This window comes from Acartia tonsa, chromosome 4 (assembly GCF_053477335.1).
Source record: "Acartia tonsa isolate MP-2025a chromosome 4, ASM5347733v1, whole genome shotgun sequence".
NCBI lineage: Eukaryota > Metazoa > Arthropoda > Copepoda > Calanoida > Acartiidae > Acartia > Acartia tonsa.
In genome coordinates, this window is record NC_137263.1 from 1,804,020 (window position 1) to 1,827,952 (window position 23,933).

The 23,933-nt window shown below is 33.2% G+C and overlaps 1 protein-coding gene and 1 long non-coding RNA gene across 4 annotated transcripts in view; one reads left to right on the plus strand and one right to left on the minus strand.

Moving 5' to 3' along the window:
• Positions 1–5,024: 5,024 nt before the first annotated feature.
• Positions 5,025–23,933, minus strand: part of LOC145315643 (uncharacterized) — a 78,368-nt gene continuing 59,459 nt past the window's right edge. For 2 of the 3 annotated variants that reach the window (XM_080155635.1, XM_080155634.1), the window contains exons 2-11: positions 12,173–12,248; positions 11,105–11,229; positions 10,278–10,685; positions 9,963–10,105; positions 9,162–9,228; positions 8,333–8,396; positions 7,845–7,907; positions 7,521–7,576; positions 6,783–6,854; positions 5,025–5,458 (exon numbers count right to left, since the gene is read on the minus strand). In XM_080155635.1, coding sequence (XP_080011761.1) covers positions 5,308–5,458; positions 6,783–6,854; positions 7,521–7,576; positions 7,845–7,907; positions 8,333–8,396; positions 9,162–9,228; positions 9,963–10,105; positions 10,278–10,685; positions 11,105–11,229; positions 12,173–12,244 — 1,221 coding nt within the window. In that variant the 5' untranslated portion in view covers positions 12,245–12,248 and the 3' untranslated portion in view covers positions 5,025–5,307. Of the gene's footprint in view, positions 5,459–6,782; positions 6,855–7,520; positions 7,577–7,844; positions 7,908–8,332; positions 8,397–9,161; positions 9,229–9,598; positions 9,709–9,962; positions 10,106–10,277; positions 10,686–11,104; positions 11,230–12,172; positions 12,249–23,933 lie in introns of all 3 variants that reach the window. The other variant, XM_080155636.1, reaches the window with a different exon arrangement.
• LOC145315647 (uncharacterized) lies at positions 20,210–22,577 on the plus strand. Its single transcript, XR_013878096.1, has 3 exons — positions 20,210–20,293; positions 21,604–21,679; positions 22,487–22,577. It is a non-coding gene; the product is annotated as an uncharacterized LOC145315647 (long non-coding RNA).

The window sequence follows — 23,933 nt, forward strand, 5'->3', positions numbered from 1 at the left end:
GCAATAAATGTCCCCAAGGTTGTTAAGACATACAAAAACGTTATTATAAGACTTTGGGGACTAGTGTGATAGGCAGCCCAATGTCCCTTCTCTCTCTGTAATCATTAATAATTATTCCATCGATGGATAATAAAAATATTAAGTCCAGGAACAAGCTGGCCACATTATTGGTTAGAGGGTGTACATATTTTGGAACAAATTTAAAAGGCCATTTGAAAGTGGTAAAAAAACTTTTGCTCTTTTATGAAATTAAATTTGCAGTTTATGAAATTGTACTCAGAGATCGGTAGTGATAAGACAATGGACGATAAATTTATGTACATCCTCAAGTATAATAAACAAAATTTCCCCTTTCTGTGATTTAAAGTATTAGTAGAAAAGTTGATTCAATTCATTTATTTAAGCCAACACACGAGAGAACATTTTTTTTATAAAAGTTGGGTATTAGTATAATTTACAGTCCAATGGCCTTTCCCCTCCCTAAATTGTATTTTTATTTTTTTTTAGTAAACTTTTTAGTAGCGAAGCTACTCTATAAATCACTATGTCTGCCCGTCAGTCAGTCAGTCAACAACGTATACATTGTTTTGTCTGTTATTTGGGGTTATTTTACGTATTCGTGTTTTTCTCGACTCATTTTCAAGATAGAGGACTGAAATTTTCAGGGATTAATCAATTTTACATTCTACATATTTTCACCAAGATTTATTAAGATTTGTCCATAAATTGAGGTGCTAGATCGATTCCTAGATTTTTAGGTTTTCGTGATTTTCTCTATTCCTATTCAGGATTGACAGCTGAAATTATCAGGTATTGAATATGCTCAAATTCTACATTGTTAAAAGCGAAGCTTTTCAATAATTAGGGTCGGTCCGTCCGTCCGTAACGGATAGCCTTTTTCGTTAATTAGACATGTTAGAATTGTCCTATCGATTTCAAACTTTGCATGGTGATTCCTTTAATAGTTAAGTATGATTTAGAAAGCGTAGCAATTATAATTAAACGATTGATCTGATTTTTGGTATATTGACTCCTGGGAAAACAAAGTATACTAATATAAGCGAAGCAACTCTATAATCAAGTCCTAAAAATGTAAGTATGTCCATAAACATTATCCTGTATCAAGCAGTTTTTCAACAAATTTACTTACAATTCTGCTTCAAATCGTATACATTTATATTCTGATTATTCAGTTCTGACAAACTGTACAAGTGTTAATGTCCGTTTGTCCTACCGTTTCAGTGCTTCGTTTTTTTGGATGTTGTCATCCTTGTTCCATCAATTTTTATTAAGATTTGTCTATTAATTGCGGTGGTAGATCGATTCCAAAATTTTTAAGATTTTATGATTTTAAAGGTTGCGTGATTTTAAAGGTTTCGTGATTTCTCTATTTTATAAAGTTTAATGTTTATTGTAGAACACTGCTCTATATTAATTTTTTTCCGATATCCCTTTATAATTTTTGAGCTTTCCTACTTATGGATGTTGTCATCCTTGTTTTCTATATAGATAGACAGTCAGAGAACAAAAAATACAATAATCAAAAAGTTTTGGTGAAAAAAGGATATAGCGAAAAGTAATTGATTTAAAAATTGGTTTCATTTTAACAATATGGTGATTGATGACACAATATCATACAATTCGAAGGCCCCGGGCTAACAAAACTGGTTTTTCATTTAAATATCCTCGAATTTTATTTTGGTTTTTCTTTTCTATAGGTGATTTCACCTGGGAAGGTGGTGGTACCCTCCACCATAATAGTTATAAACCTTCCTAGGACCTATGACAAGCAACATTGTAAAGGAGAATCATATCGATTCAGTGGTTATCGAGATCCTTCGGTACAGACAGACACACACACACAGATCCTCCTGTCACTTTAATATAAGCATTATCTATGTAAGGCTAAGATGTAAAAAAAAACAGTTTTGTTTGCCCGGAGGCCTAAGGCCCAAGCTACAAAAACTGGTAAAAAATGTAAGATATTTATTTTAATATTCGTAAAATTTTCTGTAATATGATGCTATACATGATTTTTCAGTGTGGCTGAGAACCGGTTCTAATCTAGCGAATATTATTCGGTTTGGAAGTCATTCTGGATTTTTTTGTAACTTATATAATATTCGGTCCAGACTTTTTATAATTAAAATAATTTCATTACTTCGTTTGTAGCAAATCTTCTTTATACCTTGTGATAAACATAAAATACCTTTACTTTAGAGCTTTTAATGGACAAGTCTAATTTAAATCCTTATTTGAAAGTAACAGGATCTCTGTTTGCTTGTACCAAAGGATCTCGCTAACTGCTAGAAAAAAATAAGTGAAACTTATACATTTATTGGTACCACCACTCTCCGAAGAAAAGAAATACCAAAAAGTATTTTTAAGTGCTGCAAGGCGGCGCCACTGTATGACTTACTGGACTTCCTTTCGTACAAGGGTGCCAAAAACTACAATTTAAAGTGTGTTATCGATTTCCCCCACTTTTGTGAGGCCTCTAGGGGCGTATCCGCTAGTAAAAATTAACAATCTAAATTATTAAAAACAAAGTGATCACTCCTATAAATTAAAATTATTTGTTGAAACACTTCTAGTTTGAACAATTCAATCAAGATTTAATAAAATTATCTTACGTTTGTAAGCTAACAAATAAGAGAATGCGTTTATACAAATGTCAGTCTGTCGGTATTACCACAAAACATTTAGATTTTGTTATGTAATAAAGGTTTCGTCATTTTCGACGAAGCCCAATCTGTACCACTTTTGAATCCTGTAACGTCATAAAAATGAGGGAATCTACATCTCTTTTTTAGGGGTTTTCTTTCCCACTTCTCCTCTCATCTCCCTAATTTTTATGACGTCACAGAAATCAAAAGTGGTACAGATTGGACTTCGTCTAATTTGCTATTGCTCTTTCATTTCCTTTCCCTCTTTTTATTTGACCACTGAATATCTGCTGTATAACTCAACATGTCCGTTTGTCCATCTGTCATTTTTTTGTTCTTAGGTTCTTGTGGATGTTGTCATCCTTGTTATTTTCTTACTATATTCTAACCTTGTAAATCAATATTAGCTAATCAAATCAAGTAAAAAGCTTATGTCATTTTTTGTACATTTTTTTTAGTAGTGTAGCCTTTTTTTATATTCGCGCAAAGATGTCCTAATAAGTACAATACATAACTATTCCAGTATGGATCCAAATTCTGTTCATTTCGCCTGGATTAGAACTGGTTCTAACTTCTGAGCCATATTAAAAAATCATATCGTTTAAGAGAAAAGAAATAAAAATCACCTTTAACTAGCAAAGTTGCAGAAATCTATAGTGATAGGACACTGGTCGATTAATTCATGTACATCCCCAATGATGATACACAAAATTACCCCTTCTATAGATTGGTGGTTGAAACGTTTGGATACTCAAAATAATGAACCAACAACTAAATTAAAAAATTTTGTTAACAAAAAAGAAAATGTTACTATGAATTTTTGAGTACTAGTGTAATTAAACAATAAACAGTCCAATGTCTCCTCCTTTCCTGGCTAGAATCATACAAATTTGACTAAATATTATGTTACTAAGCTCAATTGCAGAGTAGATGATGAGAATAAAGTTTTATAAACAAAAATACAATTGTATTTGATCTGAAAAAGTGATATTTGTGTCGTTAAAACTTTATTTCAATACAAAATGTGTTCTATAGTGCTTAGTTTCATTGTTTTATTTGTTGATTTTTTTTGTATAATGCTTTGTTTTAAATTTTTTTGTTCTAGCCGCTACGCCCCCTAAGGGACTCTAGGGCCGGGCACTTCATGTGAGGAAGGGGGAGTTTATAAATAAGAGGCGAAATCATATGGTCCATACAGACATCATGTTACTTTTAAACATTTAGTGTTTAAAAGGAATATTAGAAAGTTTAAGTGATTTGATAATTCAGGGTAAATGTTATTGGGTACATAAATATAGTCTAAAACCTGCCCTATTAAACTGTATAATTAGGTAACTAAATCTCTTTGCTCTAAAAATTTTGAGTATTACCATGAGACAGTTGTTAAATATCATTCATTATTAGAACATTGTTATTTGAATTAGACATAGCTTCATAATAGTAATAACATTTTGCGTATAGATAGAAAGATACAATAATACAAAATAAAACATTGAATTTACATGTGAGAACTATGATTCCAGATTTGAAAAAAAAATTAGGAAAATAGCATAAAACCACCTCATTACAATTAGAAAGCTTTCATGAAAAGTACAACGCACTCGGACCATTAATTTTCGAGATCTTTAGCTTCAGACAAAAAATCCTAATAATTTATATAATAGAAGTAGTCTCCTAGTATTTAGGGGAGGTAGTGCGGTAAAAATTGCCTGAAACCATCACAAGACTTAGATTTTTAAAAATGGACCTAAAACCATCTTAGGACCTATATATAGGCTTTCCTAAAATGGAGAAATCTATGGACATACTTACATTTTAGGACTTGATTATAGAGTTGCTTTGCTTATAATACATATTGTACTTTGTTGTCCCAGGAATCAGTAAACCAAAAATCAGAACAATCGTATAATTAGATCACATAAAAATTTGTTGTTAAAAAAGTAAAAAATCAACATGTTTAAAATGGACGTACGGACATTCTGGTAATTATCATAGAGTTGCTAAGCTTTCTAAATCGTACCTAATTACTACAGGAATCACCATGTAAAGTTTGAAATCGATAGGACAATTCTAACATGCCTAAATTAACAAAAAAAAGCTATCTGTCTTAGACGGAAGGACGAACGGAACGACCCTAATTATAGAAAAGTTTCGCTTTTAAAAATACTACTTTGTGTAATAAGGAATAAGATTATAATTTTCATGCATCGGAAGTTTGCTTCCTTTTCTATCATATAGGAACTAACACAGAGTTTTAAGTAGCGTAGCTACTCTGTTATTCACTTTGCTTGTCCGTCAGTCAGTTCAACGTTGCACAAATGCTTACAATACAATAAATTAATAAAAAAGATTAACACGGACTTTCATATTTTATTATGATTTTAATTTTATTTAAATATTTGTGGCAACGCTCCTTAAAGGGCAATTCGTCGTATTTTTAAAATGGCTTTTGATAGGTTATTTTAGGTTAGGTTATATTTGGTTAGGTGATTGCCCAACAGGGTTAGGCAATTGGCTCCGCAGGGTTATAGCCCTCCGCAGAGGCTAGAAATAGGAGAAAAGCTACTGTGAAAAAACGAAGAATCGCCCCTTAAGGAGCGTTGCCACGAAAGGGACTATACCCAAACATTTTATTGAATATTTAAGGACTTTCTACAATATCATTGTAATCCTTAGGGATCCTTTTATCAATATAGTTCTGGCAGGAGCCCTGAAGGTTCTTCACCATTCTGCGCACCTCGTCAGGCATGAAGTCGATCATGTCCAGCATAGACTCATCCGTATCCATCATACTAATAGATCAAATAGTTAATTTGGCAACCAGGGATCTAAAGGGATAAGACAATGGCCGATAAATTGATGTTTATCCCCAATGATAATACACAAAATTACACCTTCCGAAAATTACAATTAGTGGTTTAAACGTTTGAACACTAAACTTAAAAATCCAAATATTTAATTTGGCAACCAGGGATCTAAAGGGATAAGACAATGGCTGATAAATTAATGTTTATCCCCAATAATAATACACAAAAGTATCCTTTCTGTAGATTACAATTAGTGGTTGTAACGTTTGAACACAAAACTTAAAAATCCAAAATTTAATAGAAGTCCTCAAAGTTGTTAATCCAACAAATGAGGAAATATTATTATAAAACTTTGGGGACTAGCGTAATGAACCAACCTATTGAACTTTAATAAAAGTCCCCGAAGTTGTTGAGCCAAAGAATAAGGAAAATTTATTATAAAACTTTGGGGACTAGTGTAATGTACCCTCCCTACCCAGTTTGGTAGCCGTGAAATATGTATGCCTCATAAAACTCAAGGAGGGATGGGACTGTAAGTTATACTGGTCCCCAAAGTTATAAACTACTATGGCGTAATTTTATTTACTATAATTAGTGTAGATATCATTATCCATTACCCTACTCTTATCCCTTAAGTACATGCCCAAATTACCCGCTTATATTGGTACTAGCAGCTGCGTCCCTAGCATCTAGGAGCTATGTATTCGAAGGAGTAAGGAAAGTAGGGCAATAGCTAAAAACCAAACTTAGATATAAGAATTAAATAGCCTAAAACAATCTAGATACCTATAAGAAGCTTCCATAAAATGGAGAACTCAATCAAGTTCAGTAGTAATCAAAATCTTAAGTTACAGACATAAAACCTCACTACTTTTTACATATACTAGCGGCTACGCCCCTAGAGGCCTCTAGTGGCACTTTGAATGTTTTTTTATTTAAAATATCTAATTACAGAAATAATTGGTTTATGTTTCGTTGGAGTCTCTTTTTCGGGAGAGGTAATTTTTTTCTAGGGGCGATTTCTCCTAATAGGGTGGTGGTACCCTCCCCCAAAATAGTTATAAACCTTCCCGGGACTTATGAGAAGCTACCCTGTTAAGGAGAACCCGATCGGTTCAGCGGTAAGCGAGATCCTTCGGTACAAACACACAAACACACATAGACATCCTGTTACTTTATTATAATGATTGCTTAGAATTCCTGAATTAAGTTGAATTAGTTTATAAAATTGTGATATTAATAAAAAGCAAACAAGGGGGAGGTAATTTTATGGATTTTAAAATATCTAGCTGCCAAATTATTTCTTTGCCTGACTAGTTCTGAGAGGTGTGACCGCCAGTTTCCGATTAGGATCTGCTCGCTGGTTATGTGGCCCTCAGACTCCTTCATTAATGGATATCTATAATACAAATTAGAACAATGTCTGTCTGTCTATCTGTCTGTCTGTTTGTTTGTCTGTCTGTTTGTTTGTAGCGAAGGATCTCGCTAACCGCTGAACCGATCGGGTTCTCCTTTACAGGGTAGCTTCTCATAGGTTCTGGGAAGGTTTATAACTATTTTATTGGGGGGTGGGACATCCCCAACCCCCTCAAAAAAAATACCCTCCCCCAAAGAAAATTTAAAAAAAAAATTTCTTTAAAATCTAAAATACGAAAAATTGGTTTGATCAAACCTCTTGGGGCTAAGCCCCTAGAGGCTAGGGGCGAAGCCGCTAGTATAATATGGAAGAGGGGGAGATTGTCCTCAGTTTAGGTTGCTAACATGGTCATCCTTTATTAGTCAATTTGTTCATCCATTAGGAGGGTAGCGGATGGGGCAAAGGTGGTAAAACTCTGCAATTTCACTTTATAATAGGGTCCTACGAAAAAACGCAGGAGTGGACACTTAACCTAACCTATTTTAGACTATCTTTTAGGTTGGTCAGTTCGTTCGTCCAGTAGGAGAGGAGGTATATGGGGGGGGGGGTCGTTATTTTAGCCCGCTGCGAGTAACACTTTATTAGAGAACATGAAAATCTAGTGTAACATCCAAGTAATAATAAATCCATTCCTTGAGACTGGATAGGAAAAAGTTGACAGAATCCACAGCAGTTGTTATCACCACCTGCAGTGGCATATATAGTAGCTTTACAGACCTTCAGGGATTTTAAGGGATAGACAATGGACAATACAATAATGTACATCCCTAATGATTATACACAAAACTACTCCTTCTGTAGTTAAAAAATAAGTGACTGAAACGTTTGGACACTCAATTTTATTTACCTTCCAATTAAAATTTATTAGGTCCCCAAAGTTGATAAGAAAATAAAAGTATGGGGACTAGTGTAATAAACAGATCATTGTCCCCTCTGTGTCTAAAGCTCCTTTGCCTTTTGAGCTTTTAGCGTAGCCAACTCCAACTCTTTGCGCTGTTGCAGCATTTTCTGTTCTCGTTCCTATATATTGATAAAAAAGATCTAGATGGTCAATATGGCACAAAACTCCGTCAAACTTAAAAAAGGGATCCTGGGGCACTCGAGAAGGGGAGAGTTGAAATGGATTACCCAATTTCTTATTTTAGAATAACAAAAAGTAAAGGGGGGAGATTTTTTTTTTTTTTTGGGGGGGGGGAGAGGGGGGGGGGGTCGGGTGTAGTGGAGGATGCCCCCCCCCCCTCCTAAAATTTTGAATTTAGTTAAAAAACCTCAAATTTAAAAAAATGGGGGGGGGGTCGGGAAGATTTCTCTTGGGAGGGTGGTTGTATCCTTCCCCAAAAATAGTTATAAACCTTCCTAAGACCTATGTAAAGGCTCAGCGGTTAGGGAGATCCTTCAGATATAGATCTAGATATTATTTATCTAGATATTTTATATTTATTTTCCTGTGTTTCTTGCAGCTGTCGCATCATATCCGCGTGTCTTTTCTGCGAATTTCTCAGGAACCTGGTAGAAGTAATCAGTATTAATGACATGATACAGTAAATTATTATGATACCAAATTTTTATAAATACATTCACATTTTCCGGCTCTAAACTTTGTTTTCTTTATTATATCTTTATTGGTTGGTTAAAGTAACTGGACAAAGTGTTTCAAAAATCAGCCATGTGACGTCATAAAAATGAGGGAGATGGGAGGAGAAGTGGGAAAGAAAACCTCTAAAAAAGAGATGAAAAAATCGTCGCATGGCTGAGAGATGGAAAATCCTTCATTTTTATGACATCACATGGCTAATTTTTGTGACACTTAGTCCAGTTACTTGGTTAAAACTAACGATTTCCTGAAATGTTAAAATTTGATTTTGATATATCTAAAGAATTGGTAATTTTGTTAATTATGGATCTATTAAAATCGCTTGATATCTTTTAAACAATAAAAGACTTCTTGTATTTGGCAAATTTTTCTTTAAACGTAAAAAATTAACAACTAGATATGCTAATTTCAGATTTAAAGAGATAAGGTTAAACTTTTTGGAGATCACTGTTTTGGAGGTCCTTAATAAAAAAAATATTTAAATTTATTTTTTGGGGAATTTTTTTCTATGGGCCATTTTTATTGGGAGGGTTTTGGTACCATACCCAAAATAGTTATAAACCTTACCAGAAACTATGAGAAGCTACCCTGTAAAGGAGAACCAGATTGGTTCAGAGGTTAGCAAGACAGACAAACAGACACCCTGTTATTTTATTATAAGGATTGAATATTCTTACTCAGCATGCTGGTCACTCAACTTCTTCAGTTGTTCCTGTTGTTCGGTGATCATTTTTTCTAACTCTGCCTGAATTTCCATGTCATTGTTGTCATTATCAACTTTTACAATGACATGTTTATATTCAGCAAACACATAACCATTCAATGTAACTGGACAAAGTGTCTAAAAAATCAGCCATGTGACGTTATACAAATGAGGGAGATGAGAGGAGAAGTGGGAAAGAAAACCTCTAAAAAAAGGGTTGGATAATTCCTCATTTATGACTCATTAATTTATGAGGTCCCATGGCTGATTTTTGAGACACTTTAGACCCCTTTGGATGTTTTAAGGGGATGTATAAGGAGAATGTAAAAACTTGTCATAGGGGGTTAACACCTCTTAAACCCCCTTCTATGTGCAATGCCGCGTGTTAAATTAGATAATGATAATAATTTTCCTTTTTCTTGTTAGCAACAGCAAGTGATATGCCAACTCCTGCAGCAGCAGCACCTCCTGCAACAGCTGTAGCTATCAAGGCAGCTGTTATGAAGGCAAACCTCTTCCTCCTATAGTTAGATACATTTATGGATTTGTGTATAAGGAAAGATGACATATTAGATATCTTGGTTAAAATAATTTTAAATTAGTATAATTTGCCATTAAAAATCCAAATTTAATTTCCATTCAATCAGCCAAACTCATGTGAACACCTAAATGTAAAGGAGAATGTAAAAACTTGTCAAGGGAAGTTGACTTAACACCCCCTTAAACTCCCTTCTATGGGCAATGCAGTGTAAAATTAGATTATGATAACAATTTTCCTTTTTCTTGTTAGCAACAGCAAGTGATATGCCAACTCCAATAGCAGCACTTGTTCCTGCAACAGCAGCAACAGCAGGAACAAGTGCTTTTGCAACAGCAGCAGCTATCATGGCACCTGTTATAATGACAAACCTCTTTCTCCTTCAGTTGGATACATTTATGGATTTGTGTATTAGGCAAGATGTTATATTAGGTATATTTGTTTTAAATATTTTAATATCTTTAAAAGCCAAATTTAATTCCCTTTTTCCTTAGCCAAAATCATGTACACACTGTAATGTTTCTTTTATATCCATTGAAGTATCTAACTAACCTATGCTTGCTAGCAATATTAATCTTAGACACAACATCTGAAGAATTCTTTTCCAGCTTATGCTTTAGTGTCAGCAGATTTGCATCAATTTTACTCAGTTTCTTATTAACATCCTTCAGATACTCCTCAGCTTCCTCAAGAAACTTATCACTTCTAGTCACAAGATCCATCATTTGTTTAGCTGCTATTTTGAGTCCCTTCTTGGCTTTGGCAGGTTTCTCTTCAGCTAAATCCATTAGACGAAGAAGTCTATCCCCGCGTCTGATGGTTTCCCTCGCTAAATTGATCAAGACAATCCTTATGTTGGTTAATTCTTTTCTTATGTTTGAAAAATCTTCCAAGCTTTTTTTGTATTCTGGTATTTTTTCCTGGGGTATGCCAGCTGCTTCTAGATTAAGCGCTCTTATCCTAAAACAAAATGAAAATGGCTGGTTTGCAGATATTGCTTGCAAGTAACTATGTATAACAAGATTGGTAGGATATCAATCTAAGTGTTAATATTAGGGATTTGATTATATTTCAATCATTCCTTTTTTGAGGGGAGGAGATGGAAGAGTTGATTAGATGAATTATTCTCTACCTTAACCTATATCAATCTTTCTTTCTGTTTTTTAATAATAAAATAATTTTGTTGAAATTTACAAAAAGCATTCAAATAGGCAGACTAAGTGAGTTATAGAAAGAAACTTGGGCATTTATTTATATTAGAAGACAGTATAAGATAGAACCATGTTTACATACCTTTTTTAAATCATAAACAAACAATGATTTGGAGTTATACAGTAGCTGGGCTATTTTCACCAATTACCATGTTAAGATTAAAGTACCTCTGATTAAGATCATTGATTTTTGGTGTAACTTCAGTATTTGTAAAATTATTGACAGCTTTTCTAAGAGTAATTCCAGATTCAACTATTGCAGTCACTACTGTCCCAGCTGTCAGCTTTCTGGCCTAAAACAAAGAACATTTTTTTAACAATATGCATGAGCTATGTTTAGTGTTTGCACAAGAGATATTTAAATTCATTTTTATGTGCTTGTAATAATGTAAATATCTTTTGCAGAATAAGAAATGTTCTGTAATTGTTTTGGAAAGAGTTATAGCCAATCACATATGGATGTGGCCAAAGACATCCGAGCTTTTATTTGTTTTATTGAAGAGGGGGGGGGGGGTGAGTTGTTCATAAATATTGGAGGGTTGACCCCCCACCCCCCCTTCCTGGACATGTCTAGTTGCGGCCAAATCTAATAAACATGGGGATACAAACCTTTGTATGCATTTTAGGCATTAATCCCCCTCTAACGCCAAAACTGCCCCCCTACGAAAAAATATTTTTTGGGTGATTTGGTTGGCTAACACAGAAGAAACAGAGTGACCATAGATATGTTAAATAATAATAACCTGAAAGGTTTGGTTGGCCAACACAGAAGAAACAGAGTGACTATAAATATGTTAATTAATAGCCTGGAAGGTTTGGTTTTGCAAACACAAAAGAAACAGGGTGATCATAAGTATGTTAAATTATAACCTGGTGAGTTTGAATTTTGCCAATACAAAAGAAACAGGGTGATCATTATTAATTAAAAAAAACTGAGAGAACAACCTTACAGGGTGACCATAAATATATTATATAATAACCTGGATTTTTTTGTTTGGCCAACACAGCAGAAACAGGGTGACAGGAAATATGTTAAGTAATAATCTGGGAGGTTTGGTTTGGCCAACACAGAAGCATCAGGGTGGCCAGAAATACGTTAAATAATTACCTGGACGGATTGGTTTGGCCAACACAGAAGCAACAGGGTGACCAGAAATATATTAAATGATAATCTGGAAGGTTTGGTTTGGCCAACACAGAAGCAACAGGGTGACCATAAATATGTCAAATAATCACCTGGAATGTTTGGTTTGGCCAACACAGAAGAAAAAGGGTGACCACCAAAAGAAATTCTTCTTTTTTTCTCATTTTTCTGAAAATAATAGTTGTGTGTACAATTGTAGGGGGGTAAAGGAAAATTTATTTTTAATATTTTCAAAATCAAATCATTTATTGTTAGAGATACTCAAATTTCACTATTTTGAGTTTTTAAGCACAAAAGAATTGTTTGATTGTATGCCATGAATCTAAGAACACTCTAAGATAAACATAATAACCCTGTATGTAGATACAAGAATGAGAGTAAAAGTTTTGACACTGTTAGCTTGTGCAAACCAATCAATATTTATAAAAAAAAGTCTCCAAAGTTTTAAGCCAATTAAAGCGTTATTGTGTTAAAATATTTTGGAAACCAGTATAACTTACATTCCCATGTTCCCTCCCTCCCTCCTAATGACTGTCTAACAAATGTAGTACAATATTTAAACAATATCTTATTTATATAGCTATGATTAAGAAACTGATGTAAATTTATCAAAAACTATAAATACTAAAAAATGATATATCTAAATGACATATGGAGTAAACAAGAATGATAAAATACATAAACAGCATAAAGAAGTTTTGATTTAATTTACATTTTTATTTATTTTTTTGACGTTTGTCTCCTCCTATGTTAGTCCACTCCGACGTTAGTTCATCCTACCTTTGTCTACTCCGACGTTTGTCACTCCTGCGTTTCTTCTGGGACCCTGTCTCTATATCTTAAACTAGCTAGCAGTTACGCTCCCAGAGGCCTCTAGGGGCAATTGAGGAAAGGGAAGGAAGTAAATCGATCAGCCACTTTTATTTTTGTTTTAAACGAAAAAGACTTTAAAAATTAATGAGTGAGGATTTTTTACAGAGGCGAATTCTCTTGGGAGGGTTGGGTCCTTCCCCTATCCTCCCATCCCCCCAAAAAAATTAAAAACTTTCCAAAGCCTATAAGAAGCTTCTTTAAAAATGAGAGCCATAACGGTCGAGCGGTTAAAGAGATCCTAAGCTAAAGACAGACACACACATTCATCCTGTTAATTTTATATCATGAATCATTTACAGAAACATCAAATTGAAGACAAAAATACAAGAAATTGTGTATTAGCTGTGCTACGAAAAAACTTGAATTTAAAAGATGTCAAAATAAACGTTTACAGTGAACCTTGGGTTAATCACAAGGAGGAAGGGGACATTGGAATGTAAATTACACTAGTACCCAAAGTTATGTATCTAAGTGGTTGGCTTAAAAACTTTGGGTACTTTTATCGAAATTTATATGTTTGGGTCAACACTAGTAGAACCCAAACATTTCAATAAATTTGTTATTTTGTCTATCATCATCGAGTATGTACATCAATATATCGTCCATTGTCTTATCCTTTATCCCTGGTTGAATCAGAGATTTAAGCAGCGAAGCTTCTCTATAATTTTAATTTTCTACTGTCTGTTTGTCTATTTGATCATTCAGTCCGAGGGTCTATAGCACTTGATTACATCAAATTTGGTTGACAAGGATGACAAGGATAACAACATCCATAAAAGCGAAGCTTTAAAACAGTAGGACAAACGACCATTAACACCTGTAGAGTGTAAAAACTGAAAAATCAGAATATAAATGTATGAAAGTCGAAACAAAATTTGTTGAAAAACTGCTTCAATACAGGACCATGATTAGAGACATACTTACATTTTTAGGACTTGATTATAGAGATTCTTCGCTTTTAACAGTGAACCTTGTAGTATTATATGTATATTAGAATTCCAAAAATCAGTTGAATAGAATAATTTTATCACATAAAAATTGTTGTTTGAAATTTTAAAAACCAATATATTGCTACGCTTTCTAAATGGTACCTAACTACTACAGAAATTACCCTGCAAAGTTTGAAATCGATAGGACAATTATAACATGACTATATTATAACGATATGATCTATTTAAATGACTTCTGAACATCAACTTTTCTGTACATCCTTGTTTTATTACAAAAAAAACTTATTTTATTTATTCTTTCATCTTTTATTGAAACATTACCTTCTTCCCTAAAAGTTGCCTTGTTAAGCACGAACCCCCCTCCACATTATTTTAAAAAGTGTGGGTGGAGGTTGGTTTGCGTTTGTTTGTTTATAACTTTAGGTCAGGTAAGGTTAAGGTATATTGGGTACTGGGTAGCCCCGCAGTGTAAGGACAGCGCAGCAGGTATAGACCCCCGCAGGGATTAGGCATAGATAAATAAACCAACCCCTCTCCCACCTATTTTTTACATGGTTGGGGGGGGGGGGGGGGTCATTGTTCAACATATACTTTAAAGGACAACACAGAAACAGAGTTACAATGTTTAAAATACTTGATTTGCAACTTTTAAAAGACAACATTTGTATTTTTTTCAGGGAGGGAGGGATTATTGGACTGTAAATTATGCTGGTACCCAAGTTTTCAATCCTTGTTCTCTAATTCGTAGGCTTCAAAACTTTTGGTATCTTTATTTCTTGATAATTAGTTGGTTAAAACTAGTAGTGTTCAAACTATTCACCCAATAATTTACAATAATTATAGATTCAAATTATTAGTGTATGATGACCCATCTAAGGTTATAAATCAATTGTATGATGACCCATCGAAGGTTATAAATCTATTGTATGATGACCCATCTGAGGTTATAAATCTATTGTATGATGACCTATCTAAGGTTATAAATCTATTGTATGTTGACCAATCTATGGTTATAAATCTATAGTATGATGACCCATCTCGGGTTATAAATCTATTGTATGATGTCCCATCTAGGGTTATAAATCTATTGTATGATGACACATCTAGGGGTATAAATCTATTGTATGATGACCCATCTAGGGTTATAAAGCTATTGTATGATGCTCATCTAGGGTTATAAATCTATTGTGTGATGACCCATCTAGGGTTATAAATCTATTGTATGATGACACATCTAGGGGTATAAATCTATTGTATGATTACCCATCTAGGGTTATACATCTATTGTATGATGACCCATCTAGGGTTATACATCATTGTATGATGACCCATCTAAGGTTACAAATCTATTGTATGATGACCCATCTAAGGTTATAAATCTATTGTATGATGACCCATCTAGGGGAATAAATCTATTGTATGATGAGTATGACCCATCTAAGGTTATAAATCCATTGTTTAATGATCCATCTAGGGTTATAAATCTATTGTATGATGCCCCATCTAGGGTTATAAATCTATTGTATGATGACCCATCTAAGGTTATAAAGCTATTGTATGATGACCCATCTAGGGTCATAAATCTATTGTATGATGACCCATCTAGGGTTATAAATCTATTGTATGATGACCCATCTAGGGTTATAAAGCTATTGTATGATGCTCATCTAGGGTTATAAATCTATTGTGTGATGACCCATCTAGGGTTATAAATCGAATGTATGATGGTCCATCTAGGGTTATAAATCTATTGTATGATAACCCATCTAGTGTTATAAATCAATTGTATGATGACCAATCTAGAATTATAAATCTATTGTATGATGACCCATCTAGAGTTATAAATCTATTGTATGATCACATTCAAAATTCCCAACAAGACAGTTTTGTCAATATTGTTTACCCATCACTCAAAAACATCAGGGCTCGACAGCTGCACGTCAGCCGCACGTTAGCCTCGGATAATCAACATTTTACAATTTTAAAAATCAACTGGAAATGTGAAATAAACCCAAATATGACAATCTATCTTTAAAAAAACATTCAAAGCATCCAAACGGGTTTAAGTTTGAGGCTTAGTCGCGGCAGACGCGCGGCTACTGAGACCTAAAAAATATAAATTCCAAGAAAGAACACTTCAAAGCTTAAGTGGAGTCTCCCCCCCCCCCTTTCCTTTCATTAAAAAAGAGTTGATATTGAAGAAATTGACTTAGAACTTTAAATTAAACACTGGTACCTAAAGTTATATCTCTCAACCGTAGGTAATTTTCTTTTATTAAATATTGATGAAACATTGACAGAAAAGTTGAAATTCCCAAAAAGTTTTAAAACATTTATAACATTACGTAATTGATTAATTTATCATAATTTATCATAATTTGTATTACGTTTTCAGATATATAATGAGATATTATGATCCCCAGCAGGAGATAAGAAAATGTCGTCTTTTGTCCCCAATTTTACCCGCCAAAAGTTCGCCGCCATTTTTCTCTACAAATATGCCGTTAAAAATGTCACCCAAGTCAGGCCAAACGATGTCTGTAGGATCTGAGGAGGGCAGGTTCGAGCCCTTGCCCCGTCTGGCTAAATTGGAGCCTAGAATGCTGTGTCCAATTCATAATCATTCAAATTACAGGTTTGTTAATCAAATGGATATATTATTACTTGGATGTTACTTCAGATTTTCATGTTCTCTAATAAAGTGAAATATCCACCTTCCATCCGATATACTCCATCCCTTCCTTCCTACTGGATGAACGAACTGAACAAATCCATGGTACTAACCTAAAATTGACGACAATTTTTCCCTGTCAATATTGTACACAAAGTGCCTGATGAGAATTAATAACTCATATCCTTTTTAAAAATAAATATGATTCATGCCCTTGGAAAATTGACTGTAATACGATGCTATACAGGATATTTCAGCATGGCTGAGAAGCGGTTTCAATCCACCGGATATTATTTGGTTTCGAAGCCATACTGGAAATAGAAATCCTAAAATAACAAAATATTGAAAGCTTAATTACTTTGTAACATATATAGACTAACAGACGAACGTACAAACATACCAGAGTTATAGAGAAGCTCCGGTGCTTAAAAGGCTTTTTAGTCATCATATATCATTGACAATAAAAGGAAGGAAATAGTATAAAAAGTGCGCTTATGATATTTGGATATCTGTCAAAGTAATAGTTATAGGATATATGTGGATATATTGTCAGAGCTGGATCTTTAGCCCCGCTGTGATTGGCTGAAATTCTGCGCGGGGTGATTTAGCGCACTGATGATTTAAAGATCCAGCTCTGGGGAAAATTTGTCGTCAATTTAGCTTGCTAATATGCACTTCATTTATTTGTCAGTTCGTTCATCCAGTAGGTGGGGGGGGGGGGGTAAAGGGTGTATCATTATTTTAGCCAGCTGTGAGCATCTCTTTATAAGAGTACATGAAATGTGGTGCAACATCCAAGTAATAATTTATCCATTGTAAAAGTTGGTTCTAGAAAGGTTTAGTATTGTTATTAGCAAAGCTACTCTATAATATAAAATGTTTCAATGGATATATCATTACTTGGATATTACAACAGATTTGCATGTTCCTTGATAAAGTAATACTCGCAGCAGGATCATTTTTTGGGTATTTAAATTTCTAGAAGCGATTTTTCTTGGGAGGGTTGTGGTATCATACCCTAAAATAGTTAGAAACCTTCCCAGGACCTATGAGAAGCTGCATTGTAAAGGAGAACCATATCGGTTCAGCGGTTAGCGAGATCCTTTAGTACAGACAGACAAACAAACATAGATTGATGAGAAAGCATGAATGTTAATACACATCTTGGCAGATTACAAATAAATCTATATTTGCCAGTTTCAGGTTTAGTTAAAATGCCCCCCTCTCCCATCCTAAAATCACAAGGATGACAACATCCATAAAAAGAAACTTCTAAAATGAGAAGGTTGGATAAACGAACAATAACTTTTTTATCAAAACATTAATTTGTAAGTCTAGACAAAACTGTATGAAAATTTGTTGCAAAATTGCGTAATTTTGCTTATAATATTGTATCATGTTGTCCTAGGTATCATCATTCCAAAAATCAAATGAATAAGATAATTATATCATAAAAAAAGTTGTTGTCAGAAAAGTTAAAAATCAACATATTTTAAATTATTATAGAGTTGTTACGCTTTCTAAATCATACCTAAATGTTATAGTAATCATAATGCAAAGTTTGAAATCGATAGGACAAAATTTTTTTCATATAATTGTCTAAATAAGGATGACAACATCTAGAAAAGCGAAGCACTGAAACGGTAAGACAAACGGACATTAACATTTGTATAGTGCCAGAACTTATTAATCAGAATATCAGTTGCTTCGCTTATAATATTGTATTTTGTTGTTCCAGGAATCAGTATACGCTAAGCTACGCTTTCTAAATCATACCTTACTCTTATTGAAATCATAAAGCCATAAATCGATAGGACAATAAATTCCTCATATAATTGACTAAAAAAACGGTAAATCTTTAAGCAACTGGGAAATTGTGTTTGTATGTTGAATGTTGATCTTAGTGTATTACAAGCACATTATTATTGGGTGCGTAGTTACTCTATAAATCACACATTTCTGTAAAGTAACAGTATGTCTGTCTGTCCGATTATGTCCGATATGCTCTCGTAAACAGCAGGACTGCTGGTTCCACAAGTTTTTAGTAGGCTGCCTAAATTTATATTGAAGTTAACTGTAAATTTTTTTTTTATAATTTGTGTATTTTTTACTTAAACAAAGGGTTTGATTCTATCTAGATTTCATATATATGTTTAATAGACTATAAAAGTTTTAAAGATTTTGAATCAATATAATAGATTTGAAATCTGCAAAAAATTTTAAGGATTTTTTATAAAATTCGTTTTTTATATAATTCTTTATTTAAAGGCGCAAGTACGATTTAAGTTAATAAATTTTGACCAATAGGATAGCTGGATTGGAAACTACCTACGCTCTAATTGGTTGAATGATGTACGTCACTTGAGCTTCTCCAATCAGAGCGCAGATAGTTTTCAATCCACCAATCACAGATCTCAAAATTATTTAACTTAATTTGTATTTGCGCCATTAAATAAAGAATTATATAAAAAACTAATTTTATAAAAAATCCTTAAAATTTTATGCAGATTTCAAATCTATTATATTGATTAAAAATCTTTAAAACTTTTATAGTCTAATGTATAGTATCGCATATCTATAACTCAAAATTTCCGTCTGTCTGTTTTAAATCGTATTTATATGAGTTAAATGTATAGATAGATGATAATTATAATTATAAAATATGCCCCAACTCTATAAGAAAGAATGTCTGTCAGTTTGTCCATAAAGCTAATAGAACAATGAAATATATTTGGCCTCTATTCTATCTACTTTTACCCTGTATTCAATATGAAATCATTTAACCTTAATGTTTAACTTTTTAATATATTAATACTGTATTAATATATGCTGCAGAGATTAATGGAATGTAAAATATTTTTTTTTTTAAATCCTTTGTTAAAAATTTTGTAATTCCAGTAAGAATTTATTTGCATAGCTAGTTGAAGGAAAGAAAAATAATATAAAAAAAACAAGGATGACAACATCTATAAAGCGAAGCTCTGAAACTGAAGGACGAACGAACATTAACACTTGTAGAGTGTCAGAACTGAATAATTAGAATATAAATGTATAAAAGTCAAAACAAAATTGAAAGTAAATTTGTTGAAAACTGCTTAAATACATGATTATGTTTAAAGACATACTTACATTTTTAGGACTTGATAATAGAGATACTTCGCTTATAGCATTATACTTTGTTGCCCTAGGAATAAGTATTCCAAAAATCAGATCAATCCAATAATTATATCATCTAAAAATTTATTGTTAAAAATGTTAATAATCAAAATTAGGGGAAAAGATTAATTTTATTTCTATTGTTCTATCTCTACAAGCCAGGGATCTAAAGAGATAAGACATCTGTCAATACATTGATGTACACACCCAATTATGAAACTCAAAATTACCCCTTCTGTAGATTAAAAATAGTGGTTGAAATGTTTGGGCACTCAACTTAATGAACCAAATAATAAAATTCAATTAAAGTCCCAAAGTTGTTAAGTCAACGAATAAGAAAACGTTATTATAAAACTGTGGGGACTAGTATAATAAACAGCCCAATTGACTATTCCTGTTACCTTAACACTGATTAAATAATAAATAATTCAGGAGTAAAAGTTTGTCTGTGGGCGGAGGTGGGGGAGTTGTGGGTGGAGGTGGGGGAGTTGTGGGTGTGGGAAGTGGGAAAGAAAGTGGTGGGCAGACTTCTTCACCCAACAACCACAACTTTTCAAATAAAGGTCAGCCATTTTGTTTAAAAAAAAGAAGATAGGGTCCGTCCGTAACGCTTAGCTCTTTGTCCAATCAATTTAAACTTTGCATGATGATTCCTAAAACATACAGGTACGATTTAGGAATCGTAGCAACTATATAATCGTTATTAGAAAGTCCGTACGCCAAACTTGCAAATCAATTTTCTGCTTATTACCTTCTGACACTCTACAAGAGCTATTGTTCGTTTGTCGTTTCTTCTGATCTCGGGGCTTTGCATTTATGTTTGTTGTCAAGCTCGTTTCTAGCAGCAACTCAAACCTTTATAATAAAAACAAGGATGACAACATCCATAAAAGCGAAGCTCTACAATCAGAGGGAAAAACAAACGAACATTAACGAATAGTACATAAAATTGAGTAAATACATAATACAGTAAAAGGACATACTTACAGAGATTATAGAGTTGCTTCGCTTATAACATTATACTTTGTTGTCCCAGGAATCAATATATCAAAAATCAGATCAATCGGAGGATTAGAACACATAAAAATTAGTTGTTAAAAAAGTAAAAAATTCAACATATTAAAAATGGACGTACGGATATTTTAGTAATGATGATATATTGCTAAGCTTTCTAAATCGTACCTTACTACTAAAGGAATCACCATGCAAAGTTTGAAATCGATAGGACAATTCTAACATGCCTAAATTATCGAAAAAAGCTATCCGTTACGGACGGACCTACCCTAATTGTAGAAAAGCTTCTATTTTAAAAATGTCTTTTTCTAGCATGAACGACATACCGATGGACTATATGAGTTGTTTACTGGAGGCTCTAAAAAAATCGCAGTCTATTTAAAGCTGCAGTTAAGAACATTTTATTCCAGTATGGCTTCGAAACCGATTAATATCCGCTGGATTAGAAACGGTTCTCAGGCATAGACATGTCAAGCATTGTATAACAGACAATTTTCCACGAATAATAAAAAAAACATAAATTTAATACAAGTTTTTTATCCCGGGCCTTTGGGGATGACAAAACTGGTTTAAATCTTATAATTTTTTATTTTAATATCTGCAGAAACCTGTCTATTAATAAATATTCCCCTCATAATGCAACGAAAACTTACGGACGAGCTGAGATATTATACTGCATGCTAAGATTTTAGTAGCGGGACAAAGTGTCTAAATCAGCCATGTGACGTCATAAAAATCAAGGATTATTCATCTCTTTTTTAGGGGTTTTCTTTCCCACTTTTTCTCTAATCTTCCTGATTTTTATGACGTCACTGATTTTTGAGACACTGTTTCCGGCTTCAATTTTTATATATTTTAGGAATAATGAAGAAATCATTTGCAAGCACAAGTACAAATAAAAATAATTTCGCCTATTTTACCTCCCCACAAACAAGGTAAAAAATGGTCAGCTGAATTTTAGTTGCCGTTTGTGTACACAGTTTCATCAGTGTTTCCTCGTCCTGCTAAAAAGCTTCAAACTTCAAAAAAATCTAAATTTGAAAAATTAATTTTTTTTAAAGTTTGAAGCTTTTTTAGCTAGTATTTTATTTTATGACACACATAATAGTAAATATTGATATAGGATGAGGAAACACCGAGGGAACTGTGTACACAATTGGCAACTCAAATTCAACTGGCTAAAAAAATAGCAGCGCAGCTCAGGGATCTAAAGGGATAAGACAATGGCCGCTAATTGATGTACATCTCCATTGATGCTACATAAAAATTTTCTTAATGTAGATGTGGGTGAATCGCACTCAACTTAATGAACCAATCGATTAAAATTCAATAAAAGTCCCCAAAGTTGTTACCTTACCTCGTAAAAGTCCCCAAAGTTGTTAAGCCAACATATTAGAAAAGGGTTATTATAAAACTCTGGAGACTAGTGTAATGAATAGCCCATTGCCCCCTCCCTCCCTGAGCGTAGCGTATCTTAAACTTTGGGTACTAAAACCAATGCAACTTTTCATATTTTGGCTATTTTTATAGACTTTAGGCACTAGCGCATAGAATGCCGCTAAAAAAGTTATTCTCCTAGCAGACTAACATTACTGAACATATTTAAGAAAAATAATTTACAATCAAGTCAATATAACCAAAATTCAAAAACAATATCTAGTTTTGGAAATTAGTTATTCTATAATTGATTTAATTGCCAATTGTCCCATTAATTTATCCATAAATCAAATCACCTTTTTTAGGTCACTTTCTGTAGAGCTGGATCCTATGAAGTCAAATAGTTTTAGCAGTCAAAATAATCTTCACGATCCCTTTACCCCTGTTCATTTCAGGTAATAAAAAGGCTGTTCCCCTTATTTTCAAATATAATGAGTTATAGGCTAGGTTAAGTTAGGTTAAAAGGGCACCGCAGGTTAGGTCCTGTAGGGATAGAGACCCCCGCATGAGTAGCATAAAGATAAAAACTAACCCCCTTACAACTTATTTTCAATATATTTACAAAAATATAAGGGTGATGGGTGCCATAGTCCAAGGGAGATGGTAAAAGTGTGGTTATCCCCTCTAAAACATTGAATCCTCTCATTTTACCACCCTCAAATTTGAAAAAATACATTAGATTACTTCACTCAAACCTTTGAAACCCCTCATTTACCCCTCTCCAATTAAAAAAAATAAATTAGATTAACCCCCCTCAAACCTAGTTAAAACCCCTCATTTTACCAACCTGAAAACAAAAAGTTTAGGCATTATTGATGGAGAGCATATTGTTTTGACAAACTGCACTTAAACAAGAAATAAGATACTATAATTAATTTTCTTCTTAAGTTTTGAAAATAATAAACAAATGATTTAAGATTAAATTAAAAATCAGTCAGTAAAAGTTATTTATTGCATCGTATTATAGACAGCTTTCTTCGGATACTGAATTAAAAATTACATGAATTAAACTAGTTTTGTTAGACTCGAGGGACCTAAGGCCCGTCTAACAAAACTGGTGTTAATTTTATGTTTTTTTTTTATTTTAATATTCTTGAAATATTTCATTAATACGATGCTAAACATGAACCTTTATTATGTCTGAGAACCGGTTTTAATCCAGCGGATATATTAATCGGTTTCAAAGCCATGAATTTATTTTAAATGACCACAATGCCGCCAAATTTGTCAAATGGTTATAAATGTCGTCTTTGTGCAGGAACCATGACAGTGCAAGTTTATCCCTAACTACAGATGAAGAAAATGGTAAACTAGACACAACCTCGCTCAACACAGTTCTAATACAAACAATGCAAGATTACAACAAGTCTTTAGGAAACATTATATATTTTACATTCTTGAGGATGGTTGCACCCCCCCCCCCCTTTCATTAGAGTTTGATATGTTCGCTTTTTCATAGTTCTAAATCATAGTAAGAAAGTTTGGGTGTGGGGGGGGGGGTAAGTGACTAACACATTTGATTAAAAAAGAATAAAGGAAAGGATAACCGCTTATTATCACTTACCCCACATAAAATTGACCCTAAGTCAATTTGTTATTAGGTCAATGAAATTAAATTTAAAGTTTCTACGATAAAAAAGAAAACTAATCTAAAATGTTAATGTTTAAATCAGAAATGAAAAAGTCAACTAATAATGATCACAACCCAAGAAGGGAGATGAAACATGATATTTCTTCTAAACCCATCCACTG